Here is a 14,422-nt window from a genome sequence, read left to right as displayed (position 1 = left end):
GTTTAGTGGACCATTGATAAAACTACTGCTTCCCAATGTATTTTTCCTTAGTGAAATTTGTCATTAAAAATTTATATCTTTTTCAAATGAGCAGTTCCGTTCATGGAATGAACACTAGAAATAAGAATAATCTTCACAAAGATGTAAAGTCACTTTCTTTGGTCCAGAAAGTTGTCCATCATTCAGGATCAGACACTTTCAGTTACTTATCCAGCAGCTGTAAAAAGAGGTAATATTGAAAAATAATGTGAATATTAGTACAAATTGAATGCAGAAGTGATCATTGTAAATAAGTGTTATAAAATGATTCTTCTATTCAATGTTCATTACCTCATGAATGAAAATTTGTTCAAAAGTTTTTTGACTCATTCTGCATCCATGATAATTCTACTTTGGATCTGTGGAAGCTACATTAGCATACTAGTATTTTTTTTCATTGTAAATATCTATTGTGTATTATTGTTCTTCTGACATGTTCTACATCCTGGAGGATCTCCGCATTATTGATCATTTGGACCTAAAAAGTACATATTTTCTAATCTAACAACAAAAACAATCAATTATTGACAAAATTATTTAATTGGATAGATAGAAAATCTACTGGCAAGTTTTCGGAGCTAGTGGCTCCTCCTTCAGGCAGGAGGAGGAGCTACTGGCTCTGAAATCTTGCCAATTACAACAGTCTTTTGTTTGTGTGTTCTGCCACTGCTTGGTGAGTATCTGCTCATTCTCCAGCTATTGGGCGAGGTCACCCTCCTGCATGCATTTTCCTCCATCCTCTGTGCAGTATCGCTATCTGCGCTGTCAACTGTAAGGGACTTCTTAGCTTGTTTGTGCCTGATATCCAGCACGGTAGCCAGTCCATTGTAGTGGGGCCGCCATGTACCCTGTTGGTTGTAGCCCCCTGACCACAAAGGGATTGCTCTGCTGATGCCTGCGCCGTTAACTCTCCACGTATGCCACATTGTACGAGTGGGGTTTCCAGACCCTCTCCCGATTTTTATCCAAAACTTCCTGTCGTTCCATACTTTCCATGTTAAAGTTGGTGTCTCCCATAGTTCCCCCCGTATTCAGGAGGGTGGCGTTCCGCAGGACACCGTATTGAGTGTCTCTATTTTTAGTGGCGTTGCACAGTTCATCCAGAACCATAACTTTACGATCCACTCACTGTAGTGGAGACATATCGATTCTTAGGACTGGTTTTCGATGACAAATTGACTTGGCTACCTCACCTTCGTCCGCTTAAGTGGAAGTGCTGACAGCACCACAATGCCCTCCGCTGCCTGAGCAGCACCAGCTGGGGTGCAGAGCGCTCTACGTTGCTGCAGCTCTACAGAGCCCTTGTTCGATCCTTCCTTGACTGTGGGTGTCTGGTTTACGGTTCGGTGGCGCCCAAGATGTTGCGTTTTCCCCTGTTTTAGTGTTTGTTGCCCTTGTCATTCTTGTGGTTTTCTCCTTTCTTCCAGCTGTTTTTTGTATGTCTTGATTATTTTACTCCCACCCTTGTGTAATTATTTTAATTTTAACGAGGGACCGATGACCCAGCAGTTTGGTTCAACCTTCCTCCCACCCCCCCCCCCCCCCACCCCCCTTTTAAACCAACCAATCTTGAGCCATGTTGAGAGTCATCTGATCTACACAGTAGAGAAATTATTGATGTCATAGCTGATGCTATAGTGCAGGGAGACAGCATTTTAACTTCCCAAATTACTCATTTTTAGTAGGCAATGTACAAGGCGGTGAAGGGGGGGGGGGGGGAGACACGACTTACCTAAAGTCATATCCCAGAATGATTTAAGAGAATTTCCACCCATCCCGTGGCTTAAATTCCAAATCTTACCTCTTTATATTTGAAATCTATTCATGTGTTATTTATCTTTATCAAACACACTATACTTGAATGACTTTTCCTCTTTTGATATCCTCTTGTGTTGTCTGTACAGAGGAAAGGGGGGGGGCTGTAGATATGTGGGAACCTTGATCTGCACTATTCCTCCTGCTGCCCTCTCTTAAAGTGTCTGTGTCCTATGTCTTATTTTATTAGTAATCTATCACTGTCGTATGTAAGTAATATCTTGTGACATTGTCACAGCTCTGTTTGCCTGTATTACTCACAATATTCTTCTCCTGACTCGTTGATAAAGAGAATAAATGACTAATAATCATACTGATGAGTTATATGAAAAAACCCTATTCATCAGATTTGTTCTAAAATTTTATTCAGAAAATGGATTCACTTTGGCACCAAGTTAGATAGGTGCGGTGCTAATAGGGGTTAGAAATTTTATGTCAGAAAGGTCCATACTTTCCAGTAGTATTCAGCAGGTATTAATGGGTTTCTGTGTTTACTTCTGTTGCCTGAGCTTTTGTAATATTTGTTTTATTCATTGCTTTGTTGTATGTGTGAATATAGAAGTGTCAGTTTTTTGGTTAAAGAAGTGTTGTAGAGTACCTAAATGTAGGCTATAGCCACCACAATTTATTTTATATGAATTGAGCAACTTTTCAAGTTTTTAAATGTGCTTTCATTGTCTTTGGTAGTATAGTACACTGTGGATTTGCACCTATAGCCTTACTGAGTGATTATGCATCTGATCCAAATATCTTGCATGAAACGACTTAAAATAAATGGCTAGTGGATAATTTGACACTATGGAAAGATAATTTTGTGTCACTTTGATTAAAATTGCTGTTGTTTTGTGAATTCGTAATCCTGTGTGACAAAGTTTGGTGGTGCAGCATGTGATGTCTTTGTAGGCTAAGGGAGGGGTAACATTGAAAGTCATGACTAAATTGAAAATGAAATTATTTAATATTGTGTACTTTTTCTTTGCTGACTTAATAACTAGTTAAACAATGGAAAATCCAGGATGGAGTGTATCAATACCAGAGAAGGAATGTTGCTACTCACCATATAGCAGAGATGCTGAGTCGCGATAGGCACAACAAAAAGATTCACACGATTATGGCTTTCAGCCATTAAAGCCTTTGTCAGCAGTAGACACACGCGCGCACACACACTAATGCAAACGCAACTAACACGCACGTCTGCAGTCTCAGAGAGCTGAAACCACACTCTCTCTGAGACTGCAGATGTGTGTGCTAGCTGCGCGTGTGTGTGTGTGTGTGTGTGTGTGTGTGTGTACTGCTGACAAAGGCTTTAATGGCTGAAAGCTATAATTGTGTGAATCTTTTTGTCATGCCTATCATGACTGAGCATCTCGGCTATATGGGGAGTTGCAACTTTCCTTCTCTGGTATTGTTAATAACTAGTCAATACAATATAGGTATGAGGTATTTTTGTTGGCTATTATTTCTTTAATATGTAAGATGAATAAAAATTGTCAGTTAGCATTAATGCCTAAGATTGTTATTGTTCAAAGTTACACTCATTACACTTAGGATTTAAATTTGTGTGTATTCTTTGAGTAACTTTCTGTGTTTTGTTATGCTTTTTCTTTTCTGTTTCCTTTTTCAGGTTTTGTGACTTTTTGAAGTACTACACTTGAAGAATGGATGCTGTTGAAATCACACCGCCCAGGTCACTGCGGCGGCGGATTATTTTCAATTCACAAACACCCTCTAGTAGAAGGCAACTGGAAACCCCAAAAAATCCTGGAAATAGTCCCTCTGCATTCACTCCCAGCAAGAGGTCAGATGTGTCAGCTTACTCGTCTCCTGATCGATATAGCTCTCCTCCCCACTCTCCACGTTGGATACTGGATACACCTCCGAAAATTAGTGGCTCTCTGCTTTCTTCACCAAGTAAATTTCTGGATGACAATATGCCCTCCCGAATGTCCAGGTTTGACTCATTTCTCAATTCACTCTCCCTAAGACATTCGTCAAAATCAGATAAGAAATGTTCACCAAAAGTAAAAGTTTTAGATTGTGAGAGAGCGGATGTCTCTGCAGTGCAACCAATGATCCTTGACAAAAACAAGTCTGACATAAATGGTAGTAGCAATAGTGGTGAAGTGGAAGTACCTGTTAAACAAATAAAATCAGTGAAGTACCTGAGCAGTGACAATAAAGAAAATGAGGTCTCAACAAGTAAAACTAGAAATTCTGATCTTTTCATTCAACCCACATCATTCTATAAATCAACCAGAGCAGAAATCAATAACAAAGAATCCACAATTACTGAAAATAATATCGCAAGTAATAAGTTTACTTTCTTTGGAGGCGTTAAAAGAAGTCGCTCGTCAAGTATAGAAACTACAAAAAGACACTGCAGCACAAGTTCGAATAAGCCAAAAGCAAAGAAAGCAAAACTATCAAAGAGAATGAGGCTTGGAGAAATAAATGTAGGTGTAAGACATGGTATTAAAAAACCTAAACCAAAGAAAAAAAGTGTGACAATAAAACCATTCCCGAAGATACCAAAAATTATGCCAAGTGACAGAATTAAAGCTCTCTCTGATACTCCGTTGGTGAAGCAGGGTTCACAACAGCTACTAAGGGGAGCCCCCAGCACAGCTTCACAGAGTTCACAAATTACTCCCACAAAAAAGATACCATCTCCTAAAAAAATTCCAACTCCTCCTCCAGATCCTACAAAGAAATTTTTTAAGACCAATCGAACATTGCATATCAGCAAGAAGGCAACAGTGACAATGGAGAACAATGTGAAGTAAGTACTGATAAAATTTAGATTGTTTATTTTACCGAGTATTATTCTATTTTCTCAAATTAAGAGAACAGACGTGAACAGAAATTTCACCAGCTTGCTTGTATGTCTCAATTCACCATCCTAGAAGTATGAGGGAAGGTCAAAAAGCAACACACAATAATTTCATTACCAAAATGTTTTAATTGGTAACAAAACAAAAACCACAAATACGCCTCTTACCTAGTTTTCTACATACTCACCAATGTTCTCAACACATTTCTCCCATCATGGGACCAGTTTAAATATGCCCTGCTCGTAGAAGTCCATTTTGTTGTGAGTACAGCCATCGGTGGACTGCTGATTTCACTTCTTCATCTGTTGCAAAGCATTAGCTGGCCAAGAATTTCTTCATGGGACTCTGCCTGCAATGTGGTGAATCATAAAGGTTCACACGGCCCTCTTAGAAGAATGCACACTATCTGGAGTAATTGCTATGGTCTGGGTAGCCATACCCATACATGCCACCTATTTTCCTGTGGATTTCACTCTGTTTGTTCCCTTTGGTCCACAGGCATAAAACTACACTTTGCTACTCTTCACAAATTGATGACAGTAACGTGCACGGCATGTCTATTTCATAGTTCAGGCTTCTCTCGCTAGAGCTGCACACGAAAACAAAATATCATCTGTGGTGCAAACTTCAAACTACATCGTCGTGAAGTTGCAACATTCACTGCAATACCAGGGGAGAAAAAAATTGTGTGTTACTTTCTGATCCTCTCTTATACATTGTTTTGTGAATTTTCTTTAACAAGTTTCTGACACAGCCTGTATCATTTTCGAACAAAATTTGAATATAAACGGTTGAACTTCGTGCCGACACCATCATATAGGAAAGCTTTGTGGAGGCTATACAGATAGTTTGTAAGTTTGTGTTTTATACTTCAAATTGTCTTGTTCAGTCAAATAAGGCAATTTAAAAAATTGCTCAATGACCATTGAAATTTTACTCATTGAAATATATTCTTCTTTGTTGGTGAATGCAATAACAATATTTTTAAAGGATGGATGTATTCATCTGTGTGACAGTTGTAAATAATGACTGTTATCATCTTGTATATTCAAATTGTCACTTGGAAATCAGCTGTTTGTGACTTAACTGTAGACTTTGTAAAGCTATATTTATTACGAAATAGGCAAACACTTGAGCCTACAGTTGCATGCAGGGGTGGAATGTCATGTATTTGAGAATTAAGGTCATGGTTTTGTCATTGAGGATGTGAGGAAGTGCAAACAAGTTACTGTGCATAATCTGGTACAGCTATTGCACCTAGGTTCTATTACATTTATCAGCTACTTGGGGGTTGTTGATGGATGGACTGTTGTTTCTATGGCTGCTTCTCAATTCATTCTGCAAAGTAGGTCTACTTCTGATTTGTGATTGATTGACTGTTTTCGTATTAGGTGCAACCCAAGTTTCAATTATAAAAATTGGTTGCTAACTATGGAACACATATTGTCTGTCTAACTTAAAACAGGATCATAAATTACTATGTGAAACTATACTGCATTCATAGTAGAGGGAACCATTGGCACAAGTTGATGTCGAAATAAAAATATCTCTGCAGCGTAGTGACACAGCTTATAGTTTGATGTACTACTTAAAAGGCTGACAGGTTCCAATGATTGGCTATAAGACTGGTTGTGAGTATGATTAATCAAATAAGCATAGACTATATTACCAAACACATTCAGTATACGAGGTCTGTTCAGAAAATTCCAAAATATTTGTAATTTCGCGACAGTGGTGTGTTGGAGCGAAATGTGATTGGCAGCCCTACAGATGCATGTGTTTAATGTGTAACTGCTGGAAGTTCCTTTGTTGTATGACTTAGGTATTGTTTAGTGCTGTATTGAGTAGTACATTGTGCCGCAGAGTTCACGAATTGCAAGAGGACAGAGTTAGAGGAGCAATGCATCTGTATTAAATTTTGCATGAAACTCGAGAAAACCTTTACAGACACACATCAAATGATGCAGGAAGCCTATGGTGATGAGTTCTTACACCGTACTCCGTGTTAAGATTGCTTCACATGGTTTAAAAATGGCCAGAAGGAAGGTAACAAAGACCTTCATTCAGGATGCCCTTCGACGTCTACCGACAATGCTCATATCAGGAACGTCAACAAAATTGCACATGCCAATTAAAGTCTGACTGTCGGAGATTGCAAAAGAATGTAGCATTTTAGTTGCATCACGTCTTTAAATTGTGACACAGCATGTAGCAAGACAATTCATGGCTCTTGCATCATGATAAAGCACCTGCACGTTCATTGCTGTTGGTGCATGGCTATTGCACAAAAATCGAAATTGCTATGCTGCTTTATCCTCCATACTCTCCAGACCTGGCCCCTGTGGTCTTTTTTATTATTTTTTTTTATTTCCAAACTTTAAAACCCCATTGGAAGAATGAATATTTACAACGATAAATGAGATGAAAGAAAATTAATGGATGCACTTCGTGCGATCCAGCAAGAGGCATACCAAGACTGCTGCCGGAAGTGGAAATGGCTTTGGTAGCGGTGTATCAGTTGTGGAAGAGAGTATTTCGAAGGACACCATGCATAATAAGTAAAAGGTAAGCATAAAAAAAGTTGTGGACTAAGTTCCGGAATTCTTTGAACTGATCTCGAACATTGGAATTTTATCTACTACCTGAATAATACCCAAATATCTGAGGTAACTCAAGGAAAACTTTCGGGGCAAGGATGTAGAACATAGTTTAAATAAGAACAGTGTACATTCAAGCAACACTTGTGGATCCACATACATGAACACGGCAGGTACAAAACATTTCAATTTATTTATAACAGTTGGTGGTCAGCAGTGGTAGTGCAGTGTTATGTTTCATTTCCTATCCAGATAGCTGCACGGTACAATGCAGCACAAAATATTTTTGCAATTTTATTCATTTTTCTGGTGGATTTAGCTACATTTTATATGATAGTTAAATATGGTGTACTACTCTGGTAGGTGTTAAATTTAAAGTGACTTATCAGGATAGAGAAAATATTTGTGCAATGGATAAATCAGTGTAATTAAATGTGTTTTACTTTTTCATGTTACTAATGGATGTATTATTTAGAATTTTGTGTAAAGGAAATGAGTGGCAAGTTTACAGTCCAAAGCTAGTCTCTGTCCTGTATCAATGCAGAGGTAACATATTACCGTAACTTGGCAGTATTGAAGTTACAGTCAATCAATCTGGATTATGAGTATACCTCAAACCATAACATGTTACCAGCTACCTGGACCTCTGCCGGTTGACAAAGAAGCAGTTTAGTGTGTCCACTGCAGCATTCTGTCCACGCTAAGGTACACGAGTCCAACAAGTGCTACCACAGTCCCTTCATCACAAACATATACTGCATATTCTGTTGTGGCCGACACTCTTCCTAGCACCCAACACATTAGCAGTGACTTTCCAGACTGAAAGTACTTGACTGTTGTTACAGATACTATACATTCGTACACAGTTTTCAATCTTATTACAGCTTAGATTAATAATATTTATTAGAACAGTACAAATTTTCATCTCCTGCTATTAACTACTTATCACAAACCAAAAACTTGTTTAAGAAAAGAGATAGTATGTGAAGTATTACACACAGTTAATGTAAAACATGATTATAATTAAAGTTAAACTTTCAAACCACTGTAGAAATAACACCACGTGTCAGAATGACATCAAATTGCAACGGAATATTGTCAGAGAAGGGGGAAAACGTATGGCAGAAGAAAAATAAATAGTCACAAAATGTAGCAATAGATGGCACTGTAAGCATCCTAATTTAATTGCGGTCAACTACAAATGACAAATGAATTGTACAACAATGCCGAAGGTGTACATTTGACGTTAAACGAATTGTACCACTCAGTGTGCACGGGTGTACAGGTGTGATACTGTTAGTTACGTAAGCCCATCCATCACGGCAAGGTCATTTCACAATGGATGGGAAAATGGGTTTTTAGTTGTCCTCAGGCCAAAAACCACATAAAAAGCATCACTAATTTTAATTGTCCTGGGGCCAAAAACCGCATAAATAGCATCAATCACATCGGTTTTTAATTGTCCTGAGGCCAAAAACCACATAAAAATCGTCAGTCAAAGTCAAATCGGATTATTAATTTCCACATGACTGGCGTAAAATGTTCGATATACTGTCCACTATTTTGCACAACTGATGAAAATGTTTCTGGGGTCATGTTTAGAATGTGTTGCGCAGTGCGTGCCTTCAGTGCAGCTAACTTTGCTGTCGGAACACTGAACACATCATCTTTCAGCTAGCCGCACTGTCAGAACTCACACGAATTAAGATCAGGTGATCCGGAAGGAAGGCGGTTGGGAAATCATGGCTGATAATTCTAGCATTTCGGAAATGGCTCCAGCAGCTGCCTAACTGAATTTGCAATGTGCGGAGGTGTGCAATCCTCCATAAAAATGATCCCATCCACACTGTTGGAGAGCTGGAATTACATGGTTGCACAAAAGACACTCATAGCGCTTACCGGTGACAGTACAGGTAACAGGACGGGAAGCACCTGTCTCTTCGAAAAAATATGGCCCTATGATAAACAATGCCGTAAACCCGCACCAGACAGTGACCTTTCCAGGATGAAGTGGTACTAGTTGATTTGCGTGTGGATTTTCCATTGCCCATATTAGACAGTTCTGTGTATTGACATACCCTGTCAGATGGAAGTGGGCTTCGTCTGTTCACAAAATCTTCCACGCCCAATCATTGTCCACTTCAACGTGAGCGAGAAATTCTGAAGTGAAAGTCTCCCTTGCTGGCAAGTTAACAGGAAGCAACTCGTGAACATGGTTAATTTCGAACGGGTAGCAGAGAAGGATGTTTCGTAGGATTTTAAGCACCGTGCTCACAGAAATGTCTGATGTTCGGGCAGTTCTCGGTGCACTACATGTTTGCACACCACCACTCGTCTCATCCTACATTGCTGTGGCCACTGCTTTCAGTGACGTTGAAACAGTTAATTTCCTCACCCTACCAGGTTGCACATTAGAAGAACCTGTCTTTTTGAATTTCCGAATCATTTTCTTGAGACCCACTGCAGTTATTGGACCAACGCCTTTTTTCAAACCCTTCAGTGTCTGGAACTTCTGCAGAGCGATGTGTTGACAGTCCTCATTCTTGTAATACAGCTTTACAAGCACAGTCATGGCGAACATCGCAGATGCGAAGGGAGGAAAAACAGCATACAAGGTGTGCTTTTATCAACTTCAGTGGGTCATGCACATGACAGTTGTTTTCATTACATACTCTTGACACAAACAGCACCACCTGTTGATCAATTTTCACACTACTTTTTTTTCTTCTGCTGTATGTTTTCCCCCTTCTCCGATCATATTCCATTGCAATTTGATGTTATTCTGAGCAGTGGTGTTATTTCTACAGCATTTTGAAAGTTCAGCTTTGATTATAATCACCCTGTATAATAAATTTAGAACACTGTACTAAAAAGAGTATTAGCATCGAAAAATAAAAATTAAGTCTATAGCTGTGATGTGAAACATTCTGTGTGGGAAACATTAAATTTAAGCATTGGAGCTTGTGTAAGAGATCTACAGGTTTCATGGTGAATTCATTCCTCTAGCACTCATGGGAATGAAGCTGCAGCACGCTGCACAAATTTGATGAAATCTTCTATTGACTGCAGTCTTGGAGTTGACACAGAATTTCTCTACTGTGTCGCAATGTGTATAAGGAGCACAGTACATCACATCAGATAGGTTCCAAGTGTGGGCACAGTTTCTAGGCTTGCCTTGTTAGTGTCACACATGTTACCAACAGAATACATTTGAAATATGTTATGTGCATCACTAAGGAGTCTGAATGGCCACCACTAACTTCAGAAACTGGTTCTGTTCTATATTTGTTCCTGCTATGTGCATGTTTTTGCAAGGGAAAGGTTTACCTGAAAGAACTGTTCTTTTATTAGACAGCATACTTTGTTTTTCAGAAGACATGCTTGTTTTGGGTGGCAAAATGATTTTTGTGAGACACTTTACAACTTGTGTTAAGTCATTCATGCAGCCAGTGGATCAAGTTTTAATTGTGGCTGTGAAACATGTATGGTTAAATCTCACCAAATTAGCGTGTGCAAGAAGGTTCAGCCGTTCCCAGTTTCATAAAATCCCTGAACGTATTCAATGCAGTCCACAGTATTCATAAGGATTCTGCAATGTGATGACGACAATAGCTAGCTCATGGAAGAGAAATGCGACACTTTCATGGAAAGTGACTTTCGAGGTTCGAATGTGATACTGCTACTCTTGTGACCTTGTCAAAACAAATTTCTGGTTGTGAAGATGTATAAACAAAAAATCTCTGTGTTGTTAAATAGTGATCCCTATGAGCAAAGTGTTTGTGATAGAGAGAGTGAAGACGAGATGATCAAATATCCTGTTGTCGTGAACAGCAAGGCACTGAAATGTTGAAATTTCAAAATACAAAACAAAATTTGTCTAAATATTCTGATGGTTTGACTTGTAAGAGAATTGGAACAGTTACCAAGAAAGGTGGACGAAAACATATAGTAAAACAAAACAATGTGCTTCTGTAAATGAGTTGTCAGTTTCTAGCGAGTAATGCAGTAGGCTTTAAATGTTACATGTAGCTTGCTTTATAAATACAGTAAACAGCAGTTTCCATTAGAAACTTGTATTTTGTATTATCCGTATAATCTCGGATATGCACTAACCCAGTTAGTCGGGAGCTTCCTGTAAATATTTTACTTTCTATAGGAAAAAATATAGCTGGTTTTCATGTTGGTTCCCTAATTCCTTGAGTGAGGTGGCGCAGTGGTTAGCACACTGGACTTGCATTCGGGAGGACAATGGTTCAATCCTGCGTCCGGCCATCCTGATTTAGGTTTTCTGTGATTTCCCTCAATTGCTTCAGGCAAATGCCTGGATGGTTCCTTTGAAAGGGCACAGCAGACTTCCTTCCCCATCCTTCCCTAATCCTATGAGACTGATGACCTTGCAGTTTGGTCTCCTTCCCAAATCAACCCAACCCAACCCCCTAAATTCCTTAATGTTTACCAACCAGTGTTGATGATTGAACTTGTTTTTTAAAAAAACTGTCTCCCCCTCTCGATGTGGTGGTGTAACTTAGTAATGAACTACTTATTTTCATTACTGGTTTTGGTCATTGAGAATAGGCCTCATGTCTCGACCATATGACTTGATTTTTCAGATCTTTTAATGAAAAAGAAAAGCTGCCAGTAGCTTACTGTTCAGTGCATTTTAGACCATACATTATTGCAAGTGAAATATGGTTAAAAGTAAAAGACACTTCTTGAGTTGGTAGTGATACCGATATCAGTCTTCTTCTAGAAGTTAAAGCGAGTTACTTAATGACATAAATGCTGACGGGTTTCACTACAGCCTCAGATACTACTGTGTAATAAAACTTAATTATATTGATCATTGTAGGCCCAGTGTCACACACTCACATGTTAATCATCTGCAAACAGAAAACTCCAAATATATATAAATTTTTTCCTTTGGCGAAGATTGTTTGAACTTCAGTCGTCTGCTGTGGTCTTAAATTGTCTCAGGATTTACACAACAAAAGGCACCCAAGTAATTGTTATACTACTATTAAGTGGAAAATACATGTTGTATTTCAACCCACAAGTGGCAGACATTCCATAAATAAAACCATGCAAATTCAGGTTGAAATGTCCCCCCACACATATTCTGCTGTTCGTTTCCCTTCCCTGCCCTACTTCAGAGACACGTGTGGATGAGATGTGCCTTTGTGGGTGTGGGTGTTTTTTCTGAAGAAGGTTTTGGCCAGATCTTTTCGTTCTGCCTATCTGCTTCTCAACATACCGCCTTTACGGTGTGCAGCAATTTTATCCTTTTCCTAATATTACCTAAATAAACTAATGTAAGGTGAGCCATAGCTGTGGCTTGACTATAGTAAAAGTATGGGCATCTGCCTTTTTATCTCTAACTAGAATGACTCAAAGTGTAGAAATGTGTATACGTTTTCCTACACCTAACGTGACTAATGTGCTAAAAAGTCCTTTTTTGCTGTTTTTGCTTTTGTAGTTCAGGGAGAGTGTAGTGCAACAGATTTGCAAATAATTACTCATTTTAGATTGACCCTCTCTCTGCTTACAAAGAGCTTGACAGAGTTCGTGCTAATAATAGTCCTTTCAAGATTTGCTATGATGAAACCAATACCAAGTGGAATTATGTTTTGAGGATTTTTCGATAGCTCCCCTGAGCTCTCCTTGCCAAATTTTTAAGTTCTTCTGTCTGATTGTGTCTGAAGAGTTCTCATTTCAGTTTTATAATTTTAACTAATTATACTAACAAAAGGGTATAAGAAATGATGCAAGAGAAATACCATTATCACCTGCATGAGGGCATAGAAATACTCAATTATGACAAATGAAAATTTGTGATGGACCAGGACTCACACCTGGGTTTCCCATTTATGGAATTTGTTATCTTAACCACTTCCGGCTATTTGAGCACACTTTTTGTCAGACCCATATTCCCAACTTGTCACTCACTACTGACACAGAGCTTCCGTGGCCACTCTCCTCATCGCTCGCATTATCTTGCGTGGTTCTCCCTAGAGGGAGGACCTAGTGTGTGTTAACACTGCAGATATTGTTAATGCTGTAAAGACTTAGATACTACTATTATGTGTTTGTTCTTTTGGACATTCTTAGGTTCGATTCCTGGCCATTTCAAATTTTTGAACACAGTTGTGTATTTGAGCATTTCGATGAATCATGAGATATAATTCATCGAATATATGCTGGTTAACACACAATTTTTTATGAAAAATGCATTTTGTCTTATTGCTAATTACGTATCATGTGCACAAACCCAAGTTTTCATTGTAAATATTAATTAATTATTACCAACCTTTTATAAAGCATTGTTGATAGATTGTTTAACATAAGAAACTAAAAAAATACTATTCAGTGTTTGGCACCTATGTATTTCACACTTCACAGAAATACTCTTAGAATTCATCATCTTTAAAAATTTCCATGAGCTACAAATTGAACCTGGGACACCCACATGGCAGGCCAGATTTCTACAACAGAGCGACGCGGCCTGTCAGAAAACTCGTCCTAGTTTTTGTGAATTAGACATTCAGAAAAATTCGAAGTTTCTTGTTCTACAGACTTTTAAGAGTTTCACTGAACTGATTTGGGAGAGTAAATATAAAAAAAAGTGCAAAAGTCCAATTGCAGTGAGATCTCCTTGTAAGCGAAAGTCGTTGTACTGACAAGACTAAAATGGCTTTTGATTATGCCGCATTAGAGTAATAAATCTAACAATATTTTTCACAGATCTGTCTATACTGGAAGGTCCTACCATGCAGTAGCAGAATCATTCCCAGTAGGAGTATAGACAGTATCATTGGTTATGAGAAAAGTTTTTGTGACTATTTAGGAATTGCATGCTGCAGTTCATTTACCAATTCCAAGTGTTTCGCAGTTGAAAGAAATTGCCAGTGAAGTGTGTATGAAAAGCAGTTTTCCAGGATGAGTAGATGGAAGGCGATACCTATCCAGAATCTTTGTTATTCTGGAAGTATGTTCTAAAATTATGAGCAGTATTATGCTATAACCAGTTGCTGGTAACAGCTACAATATGCAACCATAAACATTCATGCCTGTACGGTAAGGAGACCACTGAGGAAGGAAATAGAAAACTCGTTAGTCATAGCTGGTCATATAGTTCAGTGCATT

At 38.6% G+C, this 14,422-nt stretch overlaps 1 protein-coding gene across 2 annotated transcripts in view; it reads left to right on the top strand.

Moving 5' to 3' along the window:
- LOC124619366 (N-acetyltransferase eco-like) overlaps positions 1 to 14,422 on the top strand; it is a 63,569-nt gene that overhangs the window by 23,615 nt on the left and 25,532 nt on the right. For both annotated transcript variants that reach the window (XM_047145690.1, XM_047145689.1), the window contains exon 2: positions 3,479 to 4,633. In XM_047145690.1, coding sequence (XP_047001646.1) covers positions 3,513 to 4,633 — 1,121 coding nt within the window. In that variant the 5' untranslated portion in view covers positions 3,479 to 3,512. The remainder of the gene's footprint in view (positions 1 to 3,478; positions 4,634 to 14,422) is intronic.

Source organism: Schistocerca americana, chromosome 6 (assembly GCF_021461395.2).
Source record: "Schistocerca americana isolate TAMUIC-IGC-003095 chromosome 6, iqSchAmer2.1, whole genome shotgun sequence".
NCBI classification, from domain to species: Eukaryota; Metazoa; Arthropoda; class Insecta; order Orthoptera; family Acrididae; genus Schistocerca; species Schistocerca americana.
This window is presented reverse-complemented; position numbering and strand designations above follow the sequence as displayed.